Here is a 25204-nt window from a genome sequence, read left to right as displayed (position 1 = left end):
TACACACTTCTAATTAATCTGTAAGACAAAGAAGTCCCAAAGGAAATAAAAAATACATAGAACTGAGTGAAATTAAAATGTAACATATTCAAATATGTGGGAGGCATCCAAAATAGTGTGAAGAGGGAAATTTCTAGCACTACATTAAATACTAAATTAAATACACATTATATTACTGCACTAAACTAAAGCTAATGCTTACATGAGAAGAGAGGAAATGTTTTGAGATATTAAGTTTCTACCTCAATAAATTAGAAAAAGAACAAAATAAGTTCAAAGCAAGCCATAATAAATAGGAAGTAATAAATATAAAAGCACAAATAAATGAAACTGAAAATAGGGAAATGGGGGAAAATCAAGAAAGAAAACATTTTGGGTCCTCAAAAATGTCAGTAAAACTGATAAACACCTAGCAAGACTAACAAATATAAGAGAGAAGACACAAATCACTAATATCAGTAATGAAGCAGGAGATACCACTTTAGATACTATAGTCAGTAAACTGATAATAAGAAATAATAAAGGATAATATGAACAATATCACAGTCACAAATTCAACAACAGAAAAAAATGGCACAATTACCTAAAAACCACAAACTACCTAAAGCCATCCAAGATGAAATGGACAATCCAGTTATGACTATAATTATTAAAGACTCTAATCTAATTTAGAAGCAAAAAAATGAGATTTCCAAGTCCCAAAAGCTTCACTAGATACCTGGAAAATTTTAACAAACATTTAAGAAAGAATTTAACACCAATTTGACATAATTTATGCCAGAAAACTCTCAGTAAATCAAGAATGGAGGGAAATTTCCTCAACTTGATAAAGAGCATCTATAAAAAATCAGCAGCTAACATACTAATTAATGGTGAAAGAACTTCATTAAAAATAAGACTTTTGTTCTGTGAAAGACCCTATTTAAAAGATTTTAAAAAGAAGCTACAAACAAGCAATCCAATTAGAAAATGGGCAAAAGACAGGAGGAGTCATATCATAAAGATATACAGATAGCAAATAAGCACATGAAATGATGCTTAACATCATTAGTTACTAGGGAAATGCAAATTAAAACCACAATGAAATATCACTACATACCTTTAAGAACAGTTAAATAAAAGTAGTGACAATATTAATATTTATAAGGATATAGAGAAAGTCAATCATTTATACATTGATGGTCAGAATTTAAAATGGTATAGTCACTCTGGAAAACAGTTTGTCAGTTTCTTAAAACACTAAACATGTAACCACCGTACAACCCAACAATTGTACTCTTGGGCATTTACCCCAGAGAAATAAAAGCTCATGTCAACAAAACCCATACATAAATGTTGATATTAGCTTAATTTCTAACAGCCAAAAATTGGAATACCCAGGTATCTTTTGGTTAACCAAATTATGGTATATCCATACCACCAACTACTACTCACCATTGAAAATGTACTACTGATATATTCAGCAGCTTAGATGACTCTCCACAGAATTATGTTGAGTAAAAAAAGTCAGTTTCAAAAGGTAACATATTGTGCAATTCCATGTATATAGACAACATTTTTTAAAGATAAAATTTTAGAAATGGAGAACAGATTAGTGGTTGCCAGAAGTTAGGGACCTGGGGCTGCAATAGAAACAAGGTGGGTGTGGTTATAAAAGCATAGCCATAGTGATGGGATTGCTCTGTATCTTGACTATATCAGACACCCAAAACTACATGTGATAAACATACAGAAGTACACACACACACACACACACACACACACACACACACACACACACACACACAGTACTAAAAGAAAAATGGGGAATTTAAATAAAATGGGTGGGTTCCATCAATGTCAATATCATGGTTGTGGTATACACTGCAGTTTTGCAAGACACCACCTCTGGGGGAAATGGCTAAAGGCTACATTGGCTCTCTCAGTATCATTTCTCACAAGTGCCTATTGAATCTATGATTACCTTTAAAAAAAATTAAACAAACACTGTTGGAACCGCACCTCTCCAAGCTTAGTGCTTCCCAGTTTTCAAAATTTCTGGGGTCACATTTCTCTTTACTATTTACAAAAGCCTCTTCCCATGTATTTTAAGATGCTCTGCCTGAGGCTATTGAAGGTATTTTAAGGGATTATAATGGTCACCATTTGTCGCCATGTGTATTCCCACAGAATTTATTTCATTTGCAGCTCACCCTTTTGTTTTTTTTCTCTCTACCTCTTCAACCCGAACATTAAACCCAATTCCTTTCTATAAATTTCCTAAAGTACCAATATCTCCCAAATGGCTACAATGCAGTAGATTTTGGCCAAATTAATTAGAATTACACAATGGATTGGCATACCAGAAAACAAACAACTTAAAATTATGTACTATATATTCACAACTCAAACTTTCTTGGTCAGCCCCACCACAGTGAAACAGGCATGAGCTGAGTGTCCTCCCCAGGCCCCTGGGCTCTATCTTCCCCCACCTCCTTTTCCCCAATTCAAAGGACTATTCCTTCCCGCACCATTTTTTTTCTTCCCTCCCACCCCAGGTTAAGAACCATGGAAACTAAGTATAAACAAAAATTATCCAATTTTTTGCTACTTTTGGAATATGCAATTCAATTTTTTCAGGAATTATTTCATGTAATATTTAGAAAGAATGAAATTGCATATTCTGACAAACACTTACATATACATACATGTGTTATAGCTATATATTTGCAAATATCATTTTTTCACAATAGTAGTTAGATAACTGGAAGATTAGCAAACCTATTAAAGTCTTCCCATTCTTGGAAAAGTTCTCCTAACATTTTTTTTAGACTATTGTTTCTTTGGCTTAAAAATGTTGAAACTAATGGAGGTTCCTCAAGAAACTGAAGATAGAAATATCATTTGACCTAGCAATTCCACTCTTAGGCATTTACCCAAAGAAAACAAGTTCTCAGATTCAAAAAGACAAATGCACCCCTATGTTTATTGCACCACTATTTACAATAGCCAAGATATGGAAGCCACCTAAGTGTCCATCAGTAGATGAATGGATAAAAAAGATGTGCTACATATATACAATGGAATACTATTCAGCCATAAGGAAGAAACAAATCATACCATTTGCAACAACATGGATGGAGCTAGAGGGTACTATGCTCAGTGAAATAAGTCAGGCAGAGAAAGACAAGTACCAAATGATTTCCCTCATTTGTAGAGTGTAACAATGAAGCAAAACTGAAGGAACAAAACAGCAGCAGACTCACAGACTCCAAGAAGGGACTAGAGGTTACCAAAGAGAAGGGATGGGGGACGGAGAAGGGGATTTAGGGGTTTTATGATTAGAACACATGATGTGGGGGAGGTCACGAGGAAGACAGTGTAGCACAGAGAAGACAAGTAGTGACTCTGTGACATTGTATTACACTGATGGACAGTGACTCCCTTTGAGGTATGGGGGGGGTACTTTATAATATGGGTCAATGTAGTAACCACATTGTTTTTCTTGTGAAACTTTCATAAGAGTGTATACCAATGAACCTTAATAAAAAAATGTTGAAACTAGTGTTTTGAACATATGCCCTTATTATGCATCCAGAACTTGTTTGTTGAATTTTAGAGAGACAAATACCAAGGGAAACAGCATGGAAAAATAAAACCACTCAAGTTCATGTTTAAATAAAGTCATATTCTCCATTCCACTACCAAGTGATACATACCACAGGCTAATTTTTGCCCTGGGTTATATGCACACTCTTCTTTCTGACTTTAGAAGGAATTGGTCATGTATAACTGAAGGCATCAGTTAGCCCTGTGGGCACAAAAATGCCTATCCTCAAGAAAGCAAAAATTATCTTATTATATTTGGCTTTTAGATGAAAGTGATATGACATAAATGACAATTCCATTGGATAATACAGGTTTTTAAAAGGCACTATAATCAAATTTTAATCATTACCAATTTGACAGCATTACCATAGTGCCATTTTCAAGACCAGAGACTGTTAAAACAAGTAGATGTTGGAAAATACTCTTTTTTATAGCAATTTTCAATTTTAATAGTGTGTATATATAACATTTAGTAGTGTATGTACAATAAATATGTATAATAAAATGTGCACTATAATATTTGTATATATTTTCCTTTGGTATATTTTGTACATTTTATAGCTATTGGCTGAGATTCAGCCATTTTCTAGCAGGAAATACTGCTGAATTATTCAAATCGCTTCTAAATTTATATGTTCGTTTGATCATGGCTTGCTTTAGATCTCGATTGAAGGTGTTTTCATAGGAAAGATCTTACTGAACTTAAGTTTTTACTGTGAAATATTAGACTGATAACAGATTGTGAAAGGTAAACACAGTAATGTGATGTGTGATGATCTCTTTGCACACCTCATTCAAATAAATTTTTTAATGTGTATATATACACTGTATATAGAGAAAAGGCTTATAACAGTAACCAAATAAACTGGACTAAAAGCAGGTGAAAAAAACATGGGTTGTCTGCCAGGAGAGCGGGGGGAAGAAAACAACAGAAAAACTTCACAGCTCTACATAAACCTCTAAGCTACTTTTTCAGCCCTTTTCAGTTAACACATAATACATTTCTTTCTAAGAAACTCAGGCTCCCCACTCTTACTAACATCTTTTGCTATCTGCATCTCCCAGGCACTGTTCCACTGCTGCTGGTACATAGAATTTCTTCACCTATTAAAAACTTACCTATCCTTCAAGAGTAACTCACATGCTACCTTTCTCTCTATGCATCTTTCCCTACAGACTTGAACTGGAGATGATCATTTCCTGTCTTGAATTCTGATTTTATTTTTTGCACACCTTTTAATCCATCAAGGAAGAAAGGAAGAAATAATGCTTGGGGTTCCACCCTGGACCAGTGAAGACATAATGGGCTGTGGGCATCACAATATTTTTGTTTAAGTTTCCCAATGATGCTAATGGTTTCTATAGTGGAGAATTATTGCCCTCAGCTGAAGTCTTGCTCAAGTGTACTGGGTATAAAAAAATCTGTTTCTCTTTCAGCGTTTCAATTTAGGAAAATAAAACTATTATCCTTGCAATTATCCAAGCCAAAAGTCTGGATGGATCCACAATTCCTTGTCCTTTAACCTCCACACTTCTTCCATCAAGTCCTTTGTTTCGTTTTATGTTAACATTTATTCGTGACCCATATACATGTTCACAATTTATTTCTGATTCATATATATATTTTTCCCAATACAAACTTGAACTTTCCTTTTCATTACAATATAGTTTATGTACAATATTACATTGGTTTCAGAGGAACAACTTTGTGATTTATCAACTACACACATTACTAAATGCTCACATGACAGGTGCAGTTACCATAAAGTTAGATTCCCTACGCTATTCCTCCATCCCCATGACTACACTGTTGCACAATTTAAAGATTGTACCTCACCAATTTCACCCTTCCCTCCACCTCCCATGGTAACCAGTGCATTTCTGCTTTGTTTTTTATTTTTCAGATTCCACATATAAGAGAAACCACATGAGATTCCTCTTCCTCTGATTTATTTCACTCAAGTCCTTTGCTTTTAATTCCAAAACATCTCAAACTGACCACTTCTCTGCATATCTCCTCGTTCCATTATTGTTCAAGGTGTACTGATATCTCACTTGGGCCTTGAAAGTAGCCTAACAGTCCTTTACTCTTTCCCTCATGCAACCAAAGTGGTCTTTGTGACTAGATCCTGCTCAGGACATACATTTTCTCCCGTCCCCTACCTCTCCTGTCTCCAATTCCCGATATAAAACACTGGAGTAAAGTCCCATTGAAAAACTGTAGTATGGCCAACAGTTTTGAAAGCATAGCCCCTTTGAACTGCTCTGGCTTCCTTTCACACTCTGTTCCACATTGTCTACTGCACTCTATCCACACTCACCTTTCAGTTTCACATACTCCTTAACAAAACAGCATTTGCACTATTTGCTCTGCATGCATAGAATGTTCTTCTCTACTCTCTGCCAGTTGAATCCTATGCATTCTATTGCATACACATTGTTACCATTTAAATTGTGCCCCCAAGAAGATAGAAGTCCTAATCCCCAGTGCCTGTGAATGTGACCCTATTTGGAAATAAAGTCTTCACAGATGTAATTAAGATGAAGTCATACTGAACTAGGGTGGGTCCTAATCAGCAGAACTGTGTCTTTATGAGAAAAGAAGACACTGACACGAGGGGAGAAGATGGCCATGTGATACTGGAGGCAGAGATTAGAAATACCAGCCCCTAGAGAAAGCACAGGATACTCCCCTACAGGTTTCAAAAAGAGCAGTGCCTTGAGGACACCTTTGTTTTGAACTTCTGGCTTCCAGAACTATTTGAGAATAAATTTCTGTTGTTTTAAGCTCTACCAAGTTTGTGATTTTTTTAGGGCAGACATACAAAATGAATACACATATGTAATATAATTTCTTCAAGTGAGACTTCCCTGACTTCAGTGTTTGATCAAATTGGCCTTCGACACAATCCCATAGAACATACCACAGTTATAATTTTGTTCTCACTGGTGTGATTATTTGTCTTTTCCTCCTAATAGACTTTAAGCTCCATCACAGTGATTATAAAGTGCTTTAACAGACATTATGTTCTTTACATGTCACACTTATGACATAAACTAACTAATCTGGGTTAATCTTTGTAACAAGAATCTAACATTTTGAGGAATTACATAATTTTCCTAGGGCTACACAATTTTAAGTAAATGGTCAAGAGTTAAAGCCTTGACTTCTGACCAAGTATTGCATTTTAAAGTCACATGCAGAAACACACAACGAATAATTCATTTTTTCTTGGATGGTTTGACCTCTCTCCATAATCAAGTGGAAAGAATCCCTCTCCCCACCTTTTTTCTATTGTATCCTAAGAAGGCTTGGATCTGCTTGGCATGGACCAGGTGACAAGAATGGAGTAAAGTGAGACGTTCTTTCTTTAATCCCCTGTAGTCTTTCTGATTGCCATAAGCCATAGAGATAGGAAGCAGAACTTTTTATATAAAATTTCATTCTGTTGTACATTTAAATCACTTGTATTAATAAGGAATAAAGCTACAAAACATTGATTTTAATTACTTATACAAATCAGGTAAATATATGAAACATCACAGATATGTCCAAACATGTATAAAAGTTAATTTATATTTACTCTACAAAAGTTTTTGCTATTTTGGATGGGAAGATTCAGAAAACTTTGAAATTAATTACTCCTTATATCTTCACAATGACCTGGCTTCGTGACAATTTACTGTTGTTTTAGCTAACGGTCAGAGAAACTTGAGACTGTAGATGCAGGCAGATAATTTAACCTAAGGCTCATTTTTTTTATCACTATAATGAAGATAATATAAGTCAAATGTCATCTGAAATTTAAGCAAGCACAACACTTCGTACAGTATACACAATGAGCGCTCTATCATGGCAATTATTACTATCTTCTATTTTAACCAATTATTCTGAAAAGCTTCATCAAGTTCTTTTGATCTTTACTTAGTTCTGAATAACTAAAATGATTCAAATAATTTGGGCGATTTCAGCTGGCTGGATTCAAACAGAAGTCTTTGCACAAACAGTATTTAACATATGCATGCACAATATATACATAGTAATCATTTAAAAGCAATGAAAATTATTAAAGGCAAGACATGGATTGAGTTTCTCTTGAGGTGAGGGTTAAGGTGGTATTCTCATGAGAACTCCAAGATAAGCTTACTGAATTGAAACAGGAAGCTGTCATAAGGCTGCATAGAAGTCTTACATTCCCTCAATCAATAGACACATGGAAATACCTTTATAAAGTGTGCACATGGGCATACACTCCAGAGATTAATTGAGAAGACTTGGTTTATCTCTTCTAACAAACGTTGGTTAAATTGCATTTTCTTTTTCTCCTGGACTATCAATAGTTTTCCTTTTTCAGATTGAATACATAAATCAAAACAACATATTTCATGAACAAACTATGATTATGAAACTCCTATTCTTTATCTATCGATTCCTAAAACATTATTTACCATGCATTTTTCCTTCATTGTGTCAGGTTAGAACTACTCTTTTTCGCATTATTGTAGCTAGACCCATCTGTGACTCAAATTGTCAGTGTATCTAGGTCCCTTCAAAACAGCATAGAAAAATGTGTATAATCTCATTGCAAACCATTTCTTGCTTCTATGGTTGCAGTATTTCACAATTTTAAACTATAGTAATTGTTTTACTGCACTGTGGCATAATTACCAAATGGTCACTATACTAATGATTCTTGGATGTTATTTGTCCACAAAATGTGTGGTACTGCTTAAAGAAAAACAGTATTTTCATAGAAACCTCTCACTGAGGTTTTATTTTTAAATGATAGGCAACTAAATGTGAATATACTTCCCAGTAATTTTGCCTACCAATCCATAACAAACTGCTGAAGCAAAAATCTTTTTACGTATTTCAAAAGTTTTTCTAAAAGAAAATCAGAAGAGAACTCTTACAGTAACTATAGCATGTGCTGATTCAATATGAAAACTAAGCCTTAAAAATCTGCTAATATTATCAGTGTTCCCCATTTGATAATAAAAAGTCTGAATTGATTTTTTCCACTTTTAGTACAAAAAATATGACATAACGAATTTCAGCTTGATATAATTTGAAATAGCCAATATATTAAACCCCAAAGTGAAATTTAAATTGGCAATCATGTCAGATTCAAGTCCCTGAATGAATATTAATTTAAAACTAATCATTTTCCAACAGGTTGAGGCTTCAAAATGCTAGTTCTTGAATAAAAGCTGTTAGATCCATTACTATAACATGAGGCATTTTTTGTTTAAGAAACTAGACCTCTAATGTTCATTATGCCTGCCTCTTCCAGCATATTTTTTGCCCAGGGATTTCATTACTTAAAACTCATTTCTTTTTTCTGAATTTGGGAAATTACAGTTCTGATTTTACTGATGGAAAGCTGACACTAAGTGACCTGTCTGAGGTAAGGTATAAGGTCAAATCTGTTGATTAATTTTATGTCACTAGAACTTTAAAGTCTGGCTTCAGAGCCAATTCAATGAGTAAAGGTGTGTTTTATTTTTATGCATGCACACACACACACACACACACACATTCCATATAAATTCATGGATTTGTGACTCTATTGGAGGATAAGTAAAAATATACATACATGCTAATTACAAACTTGCGATTTGAAACTTGGCTAACCCAGATTATCAGTTATATATGTTCAATCCTATACCCAGCATAAGGGAAGTCCCTGATCCCAAAATCAAATAGAATATGGATGCACTACATAATAATGCAACAGTGAATATGTTACATTTTATATTAAAATATATTCTTTCCAGTTATACGGTGAAAGAATTACAAACTGCACTTGTCCATATCTTGGCCATAAAATCTACCAAAAAAAAAACCTGTTTCTGTGTAAATACCAGAAACCATGGAAGGATAGAAAAAATCATAAGTCTGACTGTCAGCTGATGCAGCTATCTCTGTCTCCTACTGTCTAGACAACCCTATATGCAATTCAACAGCTTTCCATACATTAATATAGAGTGTATATATTAATCCACACTCCACTTAAACTTTTTTAAGGTAGAATTCAAGGAAGCCTCATTTTGTTCTTCAGGTCCAATCCTCCTACTACATAAGTAAGGTAACTGAGACAAATCAATTTGTTAACACTACAGAGTAGCATTACCAGAATCTGATTTCCCTATTCTAATCTCTTATTCTTGCCACTACTTTATAAAGCAACTTTTAAGGAAGGAGCACATTCCTTATTAAATATTTGTAATATGAGTTATAATAAATTTCACAATTATAATACATATAGACTATCTTATATGCATTCAGACTGGTGTCCAATTTAAAAGAACCCTATGCAGATCTCTAATGTAAAGTAAATAATTACTCTTTAGTTTTCATTTGGATGAATCCAGAATCTCATAATTCTGGGTACCCTGAAATCTATCAATAAATGCCAGATGAATAAAAATGGCCGACTTGCATGGTTTGTTTAATGTTTATAAAATGTTTAGTTCTGCAGTTTTAATGTAAAATGTAGCATGGGGGAAAATACTTATGTGAAAATAAATAAATAAAAGGATTGCACAAATTGGAAAGGACAAGTTTTCCCCTGATAGTCAAACAGTTATGAAGTAAAGCAGTCTCCCTAAATCATAAGTACTTTAACCTTTCCTTGAAATAAGGGTAAGATTTAAAGATTCATAAAGATATTTTGCCTAAACTAGGAAATGTTTCGTATTTGACATGTACTGAAATGATAATGCTGATTTCAATAGGCACACTAAGAGCCTTTTTACTCCCAGGAGAGTAATTCAGTCATGGTTACCTGTTCACATTTGGATTTTCAACTTTCTTTGCAAAGCATTTAATGTACTACTGCCTGACAAAACATGGCACAGTTGCACTGATAAGGCAAATTAAAAGCAGGTAGGAAGAACAGTTTAAACCGCTGTTGATAGGAAGATACGCAACAAACATACCTATTTGAAACTCTGTATTCCCTTTCTTCAGCAGTTTCTATTTCCACATTTTTAACATTATAACCAATTCTGTTGCACTGGCCAGTGGTGAAATGCACAACTTCAAGATATAGAACAAATCCTTCCCTTACCTGCCACTGCTTTTATGTAGACCAAGAACTGACAAATTGAAGCCAGCATGTGTTCTAGACAGAGCCTCATATCAGACATGACCCACCCTTCTATAGGTCCTTCCAACAATGATGTAGAAATGTTGCTCCCTCTCAACTGTTTGCTAAACTCATAGCCTAACTAAAAGCTGAGCCGACAAGGCCTAACATGCTGATTGGATATTCCTTTGTCAGTACCATCCTATGGAAATCAATCACTGTTACCTCTCTGCTTATATTTTAAATTTTCTTGCTAAGGTTTTTAATGTGCTAATATGCAAATACATGGCAGAATTTCACAGTTAGCATCAGGCAAAACCAAGATATGTACAAAGTATATTAAATCCTCCAGAATGATATCAATATGGCATAGACTTTAAAATCCAACTACCAATTCTCAAGACCCTCTAAGGAAATCTACTTACTATCTGTTCCAGGTTGGAGAAAAAAAGTGAGATATCAAAGATTATTTTCATAAAATGAATGAGGGTGCAAATGCCATCTAGTATAAATGGGGTTCCTTTGGACCCTCCTATGAAAGCATATCCTGGGGACAGTACCTCTGGTATGAAAGGCCAGGGTGCTTTTGGCTGCACTGGGCCATTCATGTGCCCTGAAGAAATAAAAGGATAAACTGCCTCTACTCCTGGGAACTGTAAAATCCAGACACCTCACAGTTAGCTCAGCCTCAGCAGCTTCCAAGGTTAATACAAACGGTGGTTGACAACTAAAGTAATAATATAACACTTTTGGGGAGCCTGGAATATAAAGTTCATTAGTTCTAAGGTCAGCATTTTCACGCAACAGCCAAATTTTATTCACATCATCATATGCTACCTGCAAAAGACAGCTATAAAAACCAGGCAGGGGTTTTAATACTGCCATGACTAGTAAAGTTAGTAGTAGACACCAAAGAACCCTTACACATTTTTTTAACAAAATATACTAACCAAATAAAATTTCCCCAGGTTATTTTTCCTCTAAAGAGCATTGCCCTAGGCTTCTGGGAGATTTCACAGCAATTTTGAGCTGGAAAATGCTGGTGTATCAAGGGGTACATCAGTAGGTCATTTAAATATTGCTTTTCCTTTACAAATATTTGAACTTTAAAGATATTGCTTCAGATCTTAGAGGAGGATGCCATTCAAAGGAAAGAAAGATCCTCATGTTTAACCAAATGTTAAATATCTTTTATTTTACTCACCTGCACACTAAGATGAATCCATTTCTTCACAAGAATTCTCCCCAGTGTCATTACTTTTATTGGAGGCTGCAAACCATTTACTGTGCGATAATAAAACATGGTCTCTTTCTCAGATATTGTGAGTTTGAACACAATCTGCCCATCCACTGTCTTTTCTATAAGGCACCTTAGGAAGCAACCAAAAAAGAGAAAATGTTAGCACCCAACCCAAAGACATGCTAAGGCGTTGTGCACTAATGCGGTGTTAAAACAGCTCCAAAGACCACTCAAAGGTGGACACTGTGAATAGCGCCTGAATGTCATTATATTCAGAGCAAGCTTTATTCCAATTAGAAAGCCCATTTATTTAAAAAAAAAATAGAACTGTTATTTACAATATAGTCTTCAGAGCCTCCACACACTTTAATAGAGATGCATGATGAGACTGAACCAACTGAATAACTGAAGTGCTTGAATCAATCTGCAAAACTAACATTTAGCCTATTGGCTCATTAGTTCTGCTGCTATTTCTTTTACAGGAATCAGCAAAACACACCACATCCTGCTTGGGTCTTGAGTCACCAGCGCAAGTCTTTCTTTTTCTCTCTCTTTCTTTTTTTAATATAAAGAGAGTTTAGTGTCCACAGAAGGCTCTAAACTGCTAGTCCTGAAGTCAGAATTGCTCTATTCAATTCCCATGCTGAATGGACAATGGTAGTCTTCACTTACTTCATCACCAATAGGCCAGAGGCCAAAGCCAGCATCTGTCAGATGACCCGCCAGCTCTCCATGGCCTCAGAGCCCAACTGAGGCATAGGGATGTTAATGATCTTGGATGAAAAGTCACCCCATCTTCTAAGAACACAGTCAAATAATATTTTGATAAAATAGAGGAATGTTCAGAGAATTTCTAGGTTTTATATCAAGCTGGTTATAAAATTCTTTTTAAAAGTCATTTCTAGCCTTTTCCTAGAAGCCACTCTTTTCTCATCCTTTTAAATAGACATGTAGCATTTTTTAAATGTTTTTCATTTTCTATATTAATTTATGTTTAATATAAATTGTTTTATATTAATTATATTATCATTGCATATTTCTGGCCGGTCTGTACCCACTAAGCAGAGAGACATAAGTTTAAGCCTCATTTCTATCACACTTCAACCTAGCAAGTCAACTTTTTACAGTACAGAATATTATGGTTTGCTAGTAGCCCCCTGAATGGATTATTCCCAAACATCTGCTACTTAAGAACTATCACTGCCATTAGCCATTGACATCCTCCCAATTAACTACTAAAGATGCTCATCAACGTGCATCTCGTAGACAAGAACTCAAGAAGGTGGTGCATCCCTAGGAGGAGGATTTCGCCAGGTACTGGAGAAATCTGGGTCCTTTCTTCATCTTGCTGCCTCCTACTCAGCTCAGGCATCTCTGCACCCAATCCCAGAACCCCCTTCCTGCTCAAGATTTAAGATCTTTTATTTGTTGCTCAAGGTTAAGATCCTTTCTTTGTGCTCACTAACACACAGTGCTATCTTGGCAGTAACACCAATGTATGTTTTCCCATTAGGTCGTAAGTTTTCTGAGGATAGAAGCATAGCCTGGTGTGCAGAAGCTCCTCAAAAACTGATGTTAGAGATCAAATTGAGGAAGCATCTGAGAGGCAAAGGTAAGATTGGGTCAACCAAGACTTACTGCTAAAGAGGTTTTAAAGTGTTCCTTAGAAGGTATTTTTCACAAATTATTTATTTTCACTTGCCTTTATTTTTTGCAGAATATTTAATAGTCACTATTTTAGCCTATATTGTACCCATATTTGGGGATAAAGTTTTGAAAAGCATATTGTTGGTTTAGGCAAATAGGTTTAGTTGCCATAAAGGTTTTATATAAAGTAGAAGTATGGTTTTATAGAAATTCTACTGTGATTTTTTTTAACCCTTTGGTAGATGGATATTCTTAAGTCACTGGAATGAAAGTTTTCCTTTATTCCTTACCTCTATGTCTTAAAAATCTAAGAAGCATTTGCCTCTATTCATTTTTCTTGAGTTTAAATCTCCAAGTGAGAATTTAACCATTACTTGATAATGTATTTACCAAATGCAGGCTTATTTCCCCAAGCTTATGGAAAATGCATTTCTTAATATGTTATTGATTATCTTCCTTGCTATTTTGTTTGCTTGTAAACATACCAGCTTTGGTAGATAATGAATGTGAGGAAGGCAGGTAGCAAAATATTTAGGAACTGGATTTATTCCGCTCCTGGATAAACAATAATTGGATAATCCACGTCTTGTTTGTTTTACTTATCTAGTGCAAACACCCCGAAATTCCCCCAATTCCCATAGTTCTTTCAGTTTTGAGACTGGAAATGCCCTTGATACATGAACTCCTTAAACTAAACTATCTGCTGCCGCCTCTCTAAATAGCCCGCTGTCTTATTTATACAAAATCATACCCATAGAAGAATTTGGTAGAAACATATCCCTTGCAGAAAGCTTGGAAAAAATATTTTGCCCCAGCCATATTTGCCAAGAGACCATTTTTAAGACTCTTGGGACATTAGTAACATAAACTGAGTGGATTACATTTACTGACATTTCAAACAGTAAGAAAACAGGGGTTTTTTTTCTTCAGGGAGATACAGAGATAGAGATAATTGCTTGGGATTATTTTCATTCCAAATAAAACAAAGTGAAAATATGCCAACTTTCACTTGGCAAATTAAAGCTAAACACCAACTGCACGTAAGTCATATTTGCTTATGAGATAGAAGACTCTTCTGCTTTGTTTTACAAGTAGTTAGATGTTTGCGCTGATGCTCCATGCAAAGAAAACGTCACAAGGGGAAGGGCCAAAAGCCCTACAGGAAGACAAAAATAAGCCAAAACTGCCTTCCTTAGTCAGATTTCCAGATTGGCTCCAAGCACTCAGGGAAAACATGTCAGATGTCAGCATTAGAAACTATTACAGAAAGAAAAACAGGTGATTATATAAACTAACAAAAAAATGGTGTTAAATGAACCTAATCAAAACTCACTGAAGGCATTTCTATTGGGATCAGTGGCATAACTTTTCAGAGATAGGATATTACACAATTATTCAACTCATATTATCAGGCGTCCTCCATGAGTTAAACAAACCTCTCTTCCTGGGGAAACAGGACAAATAAAACGTAGTCCTAAACCCACAGAGGGCTATTTGCCCGAGGAAAATTTTATGCTCTAGTAGAGGCACATTGTTTATACAAACCTAGAGGAAGACTTTAAAATACCAATTTTTTTGTATTACCAGTCCCCATGCCTTAAAACTCACAGTTGAGCCTAGTTTAGCCTCTGAAGGCTGAGACTAACGGTGTCTAAACTGCTAGGAAATAAATGAGACAGGTGTAAACGTGTCTTCCTGCAATGAAACTATTATAACATTTTATTTTTCTTGAGAGCTCACTTCATGGAAAGGAGAAAAGGTAATTATTTTAAGAAAAAAACATACGGAATGTAAACTTGAAAAGACTAACATAGGAGTTGGTCTTCAACCCCACGAATGCCAAAGCGTCAGCCTTTATTTCTAGTTTGGAATGCAAGTTGCAATAAGTTTAGCTACTACTGATTTTTTAGGACCCCAGGAAAGCTTACACTCACTCTCCTACTTACATTACACCTTCCTGCTCAGGTTTCAACCACACAGCTAAAGTAAATGATGCCGACAGCCTCTGAGAGGGAGGAGAAGAAGAGCAATTCTTGCTATTTCCGAAAATTAAACTTGTGGAATTGCTACGGGAGTTGGGACGCAGATCACGCTTGTCTACTGTGATGCAGTTCCTGAGGCCTTCAGAAAAAAGTGCAGTGTAGGCAGGAGGTGAAGATCTGTATGGGCAATCCTGGATGCAGAGCCGCTGGGTGCAAAACTGAACCCTTGCAGCAGCCGCAGAGCTGTGACAAAAAGTGGTTCGGGCTGGGAGTCCACACGTCGCTTGGGTTGGCACGACAGAAACATTCTTGAAAGCCCCCACATTCTCCAGCCTTGGGAAAAGACCCTGTGAGTCGGCCAACCATACGGAAGCAAAATAGGCGAAGATCAATGTTTCAATGAAGTGAAAACAGAGGCGGAAGCCTAGAGAAAAAGCCAGGCAATTCATGTTTACAAAAGAGCATTCTCCTCCTGATAAAGCGTTCCTAAATAAATCATAAGGCCAACGCCGCTCGCCAGCAACACTTAAAGCAGGGTGCTTTAAGTAACGTTGAGATGCTCCATTTTCGGGAAACTGCAGACATGTTTTCACACCGCGGTAATACCAAAGACGTTCTTAGCAATGGCGAAGACATGAGTAGCAGCTGGTGTCTGGGAATCAAAAACAGAGTGTCAGGGAAAAGCTGCTACATTGTTAAAACTTAATGAGTTCATCCTAAGCATGAGGACTTGGAGCTCCTGACAATCATTATCAAACTTCTCAAAACACATTTGAAAGTGCACTGTCTAAAGTGAGATACTCATTCTGTTGGTAAATATCTTCATTTTACTGGGCAAACCAAGCTCTTTAGAAATCCACGGGACAGCCAGTTTTTCACATACACATATCAGTAGGTTTTATTCGTGTATCTCACTCCACAGTAATATCAGAGTGTTACTCTACCCCAGGGAATTAGCACTACCTATTTAACAAGGTAAAGAATTGTATAGATTTTCTTTACACATGCACGGTTGTTGTAGCACAGAGCTAACTTGAAGATGTCCAAAATAAAGCTGGGAAAGCACTTTGGGCCTTTCCCCCCCTTATCCCAGCATGTGCAGCAACTTTAAGCTCACCGTAAAGCTGATTAGAAACCCAACACCATCTGTCTGCCTATGCCCTAATATTTAGCAAACGCTTGTTAGTGTTTCTTCATATGACTACGTATTTGTAGGTTAAATATGGACCCCTAATACTGGGTAAGTAATTGTATTGATAAATAAGCTGAGTTACCATTTCTTTATTGCATTTCAACCAGTCCCCTCAGTGTGACAAATGGCTCTTCACAGGACCGCTGTCCCTCGTTGCCTGGCAACACTGTAGTAGCCCCGGTTACTTTTAGCAGACAGGCCGAAGCAGCAGGAATGCTGCAAGAAAGACTTGGGTGCCCGCCTAAAGGTATTCTGCACAGCAAACGCTCAGTTACCTGAAACTCAGAGCAGTCTGCGCGGTGGCCCGCCTGGAACTGAGCTCCCCAAGCTTTCAGCAGGTGCCTCATGCGGTGGGAGGGGCCTGGATGGGGCCAGGCAGGCATAATTTTAAAGCAGCAGTACACTTTATCCTGTAATCCCTTTTGCCCCACCTCTTCCCTGCTTTTATGCACCTCGGTCCATTTTATCATGTAATCAAAATGATCTGCCACTATTAGACAGTAGGGTAATGAGTAATTTCCATTTTCTTTTCTGGGGTTTAAAATGGGATTCTAAACCTTTACTGGACTGTTGCCCTAAAATCTTGGTCCACAGATGGAAGTTTCTGTTGACTCTTCAATTGTTACCACATTCTTCATTCACCCTGGGATACCCTCTCCTAAATATACATGCTTCTCTCGATTAGGAGAAGCATTTGATGTCATCTCTAACTGTTGCATTTGGAAGAGCAGGGATTTTAATTAAGCCACAAAAGCAGCAGAACTGCTGACTTTTTAGCTGCCTAATTGGATATGAATGTCTGCATTTCTGAATGCATGTCTGATGTCAATTCCACATAGCTTCTATTACATCCAAAACTCTCTTTTCTTCCATCTGGGATATCTCATCCTAGATGAGAAAACATTCTAAAGCCAATGATGCTTCTGTTTCTCCATTTTTATCTTAAGAATGGACAACTCACTAGGAAAGCAACTAGTTAATTGTGGTTTTCTTAAAGTTATCATATTTAGAGAAATGTTTAGAAATGAAATAAATGTTTTATGCTGTTTCTTGTAAGTAAGGCAGCCAAAGATAAACCCCAATTGTTGTCTCTCAGAGTTCCTTTAATTTCTCTCTCATTAGATGTTGAAACCACAACCCTTTTACACATCAACTTTATCAATAGAACTAGGTGTTTCCAGAGGAAACCCTCACCTTTTGTCAAAATATCCTATTTTCTACCTGTTGATTATTAAATCCTGTCAGGGAAAATTTTATTAAAAACAAAATTTTATGTCATACCAGCTAGTATATAAGGGCTTCTGAGAATTTAGGAAAATATGCTTCCAAATAGATATATAAGATACAATGAATTGACAAATGGATTATTCAGACCTGCTATAAAACATGCAGCCTTTAAACAAATTATTTAATGGCTGGCTTATCCTTATGCCTTGTGAAACCAAGGACTAATATTATTTTAAATTGTGGTGCTCCAGTGTATCTTTTGGGTCACCATTCTGAGGATAAGAATTCTTCTACCACGTAACAACTCCTGCTTTGTAGTAGGAAGTCATGACTCAAAATAGACCATCTAAGATTAGCTACTCTGCTCCACATTCAGAAAGTCTGCCTGTAATTTGTAAAGGCAGACAATGGATTGACGATTGACATACCCTTCAACTTTTGCAATTCAGCACTATTAATCCGCAGGACACATCTGGTAAATGAACTGGGCACCAACAGTTCCACCACCCCATAAGTGCCTGAGAAATAAGTACAGGAAAAAAAAAGTAAAAGCATGCTGGAGGAAAGTTTAGCTAAACATAAGTAGCTGTGTGCTGTTATTTTTGTCATAGATTTCTGTGAATTCAGTTCTCCTGGTGCGGACCAGTTTGGGTGAGGTTAGATGGTCTGATCTGGCCTCACTCCCTCATCTAGCATTTGGCTTGACAATCATGAGAGTTCATACTAGGCTCATTTTCTGCTTATTAGCAGAAAAATTCCCAGCAGCACAAGATGGAAGGCTCCAGTGTGCAAGTATTTTTCAGGCCTGTACCTGCATCTCATTTGCTGATATTCTGTTGGCCAGAGCAAGTCACATGAAGAAGCCCAAATTCAAAGGCCATGAAACAGACTCCAGTTTTCAAAAAAAAAAGAAAGCAACGGCAAAGTCACATTGCAAAGGGGACACACATGTGAATGAAAAGAATCTGTGAGCATTTTGCAATCTACCAGAGAGTTCTTAGGAATTTATTGGAATAGTTGTAAAAGATGTCATGTCACACTGAATCAGTATTTCCTTGTTTTGAAAAAGTCAAGAAAAAGTTGTATTAGACAATTATAAGAAAGTTCATACTCATTCTGGAAAGCTTACTAGAACCTTAGTTTTTCAAGCACTTGAGTGTTAGCTTCTGTTGATGGACAAAATCTAGGTATCCTCTATTTTGGGGTTTCTACTCTCTGACTTAACTGATCAATAAAAAAACCAGTGGGCATATAATAAATTACATTAGATATGAAAATAGAGGTATGACATACAAGTATAGTGTGATTACAAATACAGGAAAATATTGGAAGGGATTCAGATGGTAGAGTAGAAAGATCCTCAGCTTATCTCCTTCCACTGACACATCAACATCTACAGCTACATACAGAATAACTATCTCTGAAAATGAGCTGAAGCCTGACAGAACAGATCTTACACAACTAAACATGAAGAAAAAGCCACATCAAGACAGACAGGAGGAGAGGAGATGCAGTTTGCCAGGACCCCCACCTCCAGCATGGTTACCTACAAGCAGGAGGGATATCACAATCAGAGAGGCCCTTGCTAAGGAACAAGGTGCTGGAGCCCCACACTGGCATCCTGCCCTGGGAAGACAGGCATCCATTACTGTTACTTCTGGCTTCGAAAACTAGCAGGGCTATGTCCAGGAGAGCTGGAGGACAGAAGGAAACCAAGACTCCACTCTTCAAGGACTTATGCACCATCTCACTTACTCTGACTCCCAGTGCAGAGCCGCAGTTTGAGAAGTGCCACGGTTACATATGAAAGAGATCCACTGATTACTACCATGGCATGTGGGAGAGAGGCAGGGGTCTGCTGGAACATTTTCCAGGGATGGAAGCAATGGTGGGCATGATTTCCTTTTCACTTCCCTTCTACCTAGCTGGCCTAGTGCTGGTGGGCACAATTTCTGATACTTTCTCCTGTGCTAGCATTGTCTCCCCACTCTAGCCTTTCCAAATGTACTTAGCAATAAATACATATATATATACCATATATATAATATAATAGATATTTAGTAATAAATTTAACCAAAGAGATGAAAGATCTATACACCAAAATTATATACTTCAAAGAAAGAAATTGAAGAAGACATAAATAAATGGAAAGATGTACAACATTCATGGATTGGAAGAATTAATATTGTTAAAATGGCCATACTACCTAAAGCAATATACAGATTCAATGCAATCCCTACCAAAATAAGCATTTGTTGCAGAACTAGAACAAATAATGTAATATTTGTATGAAACTGCAGAAGACCCCAAACAGCCAAAGGAATCTTAAGAAAGAACAGAGTCAGAGGTATCATGCTCCCTAATTTCACTATTATACTAAAAATATATTATTAAAAACTATTATAGTCAAAATGGTATGTTACTGGCACAAAAACAGACACATAAATTAATGGAACAAAATAGAGAATCCAGAAATAAACCCACACTTATAAGGCCAATTAATCTTTTACAAAAAGGCAACAACATACAATAGGGAAAAGACAGTTCTTCAGTAAATGGTGCTGTGAGAACTGGATAACTACATGCAAAAGAGCAAACCTTGACCACTTTCTTACACCATATACAAAAATAAACTCAAAATGGAGTAAGGACTCAAATGTAAGGCTAGAAACCATAAAACTCCTAGAATAAAACATAGGCAGTAAGCTACTGGACACCAATATGAACAATCTTTCTTTGATCTGTATCCCCAAGGAAGGGCAACAAAAGCAAAAATAAACAAATGAGATTATATCAAATTAAAATATTTTGCACAGGAAAGGGAACCATTAATAAAACAAAAGGGCAACCAACTGAATGGGTGAAGATATTTGCAAATAATATAAGCAATAGGGGTTAGTATCCAAACTATACAAAGAACACGTACAACTCAATATCAAAACAAATAATGCAATTGAAAAATGAGCAGAGGACCGAATAGACACTTTTCCAAACACATACAGATGACCAACAGACACATGAAAAGATACTCATCACTAATCACCATGGAAAGGCAATCAAAACCATAATGAGATATTACCTCAGACATGGCAGAATGACTATTACCAAAAAGACAATAAATAATAAGTGTTAGCAAGGATGTAGAGAAAAGCAAACCCTTATGAACTGTTACTGGATATGTAAATTGGTACATCCACTATGGAAAACAGTATGGAGATTCCTCAAAATTTAAAAATAGTGTTACCATGCAATCTTGTAATTCCGCTTCCAGGTATGTATCCAAAGAAAACAAAAACACCAATTCAAAAAGATATAGGCACCCCTATGTTCATTGCAGTGTTATTTATAATAACCAAGATGTGGAAGCAATGTGTTCATCAATAGATGAATAAAGAAAATATTGTATAAATGTACAATGTACTATATTATATAATAAATACTATTATATTTATTATAAAAAATGAAATTTTGCCATTCGCAACAACATGGATGAACTTAGAGGGTATTATGCTAAGTGAAGTAAGTCAGACAGAAAGCCAAATAATATGTAATTTCACTTATGCATAGAATCTGAAAAAGAAAACAAAACCATAGATAAAGGGAAAAATCCGATGGCTGCTAGAGGGAAGGGGTTTGGGGGATGGCTGAAATAGGGGAAGGTGTTTCAAAGGTACAAAATTCAATTGTAAAATAAATAAATAAGATTGTGTGTGTGTGTGTGTGTGTATGTGTGTGTGTGTGTGTGTGTGTGTGTGTGTGTGTGTAGTTAATATGTAACAATTTTGTGCGGAGACAAATGGCAGGAAGAGTCATTGTGGTGAATACTGTGTAATATATGTAAATGTTGAATCACTCTGTTATACACCCGAAACTAATATAATATTGTACATTAAATACAGTTTAAGAAAAAAGAAAAAATATCATAGTTCTATGAGAATTAAACTTGAATTCTTAGATGAATTGGACAAATTCCTAAAAAGATTTCCAATCTAAGCTGATTGAAGAAGAGAGAGACCTGAAAACATCTCAAATGTCCATCAACTATAGAATATAAGATAAACTGTAGTATATTCATACAATGGAATTAAATAACAAAGCAGTAACATGGATAAATCTCACAGATACAACAGTGAGTGAAAGACACCAGATACACCAAGAACATAACTGTATCATTTCATGCATATGAAGTTCAAACATAGGCAAACTAATATATGATGTTTATGATGATAGAGTCATAACAGTAGTCTCAAAAACAGAGGATCAAATAGGAATAGGTCCCAGTAAGCCTGCAGTAATGCTGGAAATTTCTGCCCTATATGGGTGGTTATACAGATGAATGTATTTGAAAAAAATCATTCAACTGTACACATAAGATGTATGCCTTTTATGCAAATTACTCCTAAATTTAAAAAAGAAAAGTAATATTTATCATTGAAAAGAGGAAATATTAAATAAAATAATTCTATTTATTAGATAATCTACAGTTAACTTCTTCCCACAAGGAAACAGCCCAGTTAGTTGTGTCAATCAGTCATGCCACACACCTGGAAAAACTGTAATTCCAATTTTTACTAGCTCTGGAAAATGAATAAGAGAGTATATCTCCCAATTTATTTTTATGAGGCTAGTATAACCTTGATATATATATATTTTTTTCAAAAACAAACAGGAGAATAAGAGAAAGAAAAACTACAGACCAATCACACTAATGTACATAAACACACAAACTTCTGAATATAAGCAAACTAAATCCAGAAATGTATAAAAAGATTAAATCTTGTGACACAGTTGGGTGTATTCTAGAAGTTCAAAATTAGTTTGAATTTAAAAAATATATTAATCTGAGTCATCATTAAAATAAAGAAAAAGAAAAAAATGTTAATGATTAATTTAGGACCAAAATCTTTAATAAAGAATGATTTATTTAGAACCAAACTATTATTAGGACCAAAGTTTTTAAAATAACTAAAAACAGAAGAAAACTTCTATCACTTAACACAGTCCATTTATAAAACCCACCAGTGCCATAAATAATAATAATAATCTTCCTAATAATTAGCACTTTTGCTACACATTACCGCTGCTTCTATTCAATGTTTTACTAGTGAGTGCATTAAAATAAGGAAAATAAATACTAAGGACAAGTATTGGAAATGACTGTCAAATGTGATACATGTCTCTAGCTAAGACAAATATTTGACCTAGGTTTTAGAAAGAAGAGGCACATATGATTAATGTTGTTCATTAATTTTGGAAGCTCTTTATTTTTTCAGGAACATATTCTTTGACCCCTTGTCACATTCGAGTTGGCTATGTGACTTGTTTTAGCTAATGAAATATGAACAGTGACATGTGCTACTACCTGGGTAAAGCTACAAGTACCAGTGTGCAATTTATTGTGCTCACTCACTCACTCTGTCACTCTGTCCAGATGGTGGCTACTCTGTTAGCCTCCTTCCCTGACTGGGACAATGTGGATCAGAGACCCCCCCTCATGCCAACACCATTGAACACATAGCATATGGAGAAATAAACTTACTTTGTTTAACAGAACTTTTTTGAAATGCTAGTGTTCTTTATTACTGCAGAATAATTTAGCCGAAACTGAGTGATACAAGATCAACAGATGAAAATCAGTTGCACTTCCCAATGCCAGTTTGAGAATGAAATTTAAAAATTAGAAAATGTAAGTAACCTAAAAATCTTATTTCTATTAGAAGGTTCCTGGAAGAATCTAAAAAAGGTATTACAACTATGAAAAAAAGGTAAGCTTTATTGAAAAACTTTTAAGAGACCTAAAACTAGATGACTATCATAAGGATTAAGTTTTCATAAAGTTATCTGTTAATCTAATGCAATTCCTATAAAAAAAAATCAGAACTGAGTTATTCATGGAACCTGACAAACTTATTATAGAACATATGAAGACGAGCGTATCACCGTCACCAATATAGAAGACATTGCTGAAGTGAGAGAACAAGGTGAGACACCTTGCTAACAGATATGGAAGACATATCAAAGCCACATAAATTAGGAGAGAGTTACATTAGTCAGAGATATTAAAAGAGTCCAATAGAAACATGAAAAACTATTTAAAAAAGACTCACACACATACATAGACTCATATTTGTCCCTGCGTATCATCATGAAAAGGATGGGCTAGTCAAAAAATGTTACAAGAAAAAGTAACTACCCTTACTGGAAAATATAATAAAAACTGGATCCTGACCTCTCACCATATAAAAAAAATTAATTCCAGATGGATTAAGACTTAAATGTAAGAGTCAAAACTTTAAAATCTTTTTGAAATTAAAGAAGACATCTTAATGACCATGATACTGAGACATATTTCTTTGAGTAGATACAAGGAACACAAACGTAAGAGATAGATATATGTTACTACATTACAATGAAGAACGTCTGTACATTAAATGTCTCCATAAAATGAAAACATAAGCCATGTGGTAGAAATGTGACACGTGTAATGGCGAAAGGACTAATAAACACAATGCTTACATAATTCCTATATATCAAAAAATAGGCATTCCAATTTTTTTTTCAGAGACACAAGGTATGAACAAGCACTTTACAGATGGGTAAACACAAGGAGCCAATAAATTTGCAGAAAGTGTCCAACTTTATCAATAATCAGGGAAAGGCAAATTAAAGCCATGAGATTTTATTTTACATATTTAGATTGCACAAATTTTAAATTAGGACAATGCCAGCTGTTACAGAGGGTATGTAGTAACAGAAAACCTAAATATTTCATACTGATATAAAAATGCTTTAAAGAACAATTTGTCATATTTAGAAAAACGGAAGCCTCATATATCCTAAGAAACAGCAAGTTCACAGTTATATGCATTCATCAGAAAACCTCAGCATGTAACACCAAGAGGTGTCTTCTGACCATTCACAGTAGCTGTTCTTAGTAATGCCAGAGAACTGGAAACCACTTAATGTCTATTACAAATACCTATCAATAAATTGTTGACATCCTCCCATCGCAACAAATTCTGCTATTTGTTGATTGCTTTCTCATTATTTTTCTTATTTTTCCTGCCTTTTTTTTCTCCTGGGCTTTGTGGTTTTCTGTGATACAAGTTGAGTCTTCAGGAAATTATCCCACCAATCATAGCACATTTCTTCCCTCACAGGTAAAAACAGGCAATCACAGCGCATCGGGTGTGATACACTGGTTGTGTTATTTTCATTTCTATCTGTTCAGTAACTC

At 35.6% G+C, this 25204-nt stretch overlaps 1 protein-coding gene across 1 annotated transcript in view; it reads right to left on the bottom strand.

The window, feature by feature from the left end:
- USH2A (usherin) overlaps nucleotides 1-17072 on the bottom strand; it is a 721517-nt gene extending 704445 nt beyond the window's left edge. The window contains exons 1-3 of the mRNA XM_073222145.1: nucleotides 16823-17072; nucleotides 15513-16200; nucleotides 11884-12049 (exon numbers count right to left, since the gene is read on the bottom strand). Coding sequence (XP_073078246.1) covers nucleotides 11884-12049; nucleotides 15513-15997 — 651 coding nt within the window. The 5' untranslated portion in view covers nucleotides 15998-16200; nucleotides 16823-17072. The remainder of the gene's footprint in view (nucleotides 1-11883; nucleotides 12050-15512; nucleotides 16201-16822) is intronic.
- Nucleotides 17073-25204: the final 8132 nt, after the last annotated feature.

This window comes from Manis javanica, chromosome 14, assembly GCF_040802235.1.
Source record: "Manis javanica isolate MJ-LG chromosome 14, MJ_LKY, whole genome shotgun sequence".
NCBI lineage: Eukaryota > Metazoa > Chordata > Mammalia > Pholidota > Manidae > Manis > Manis javanica.
Note: the sequence above shows the minus strand (reverse complement) of the source record. Positions and strands in the feature narration are given on the sequence as shown.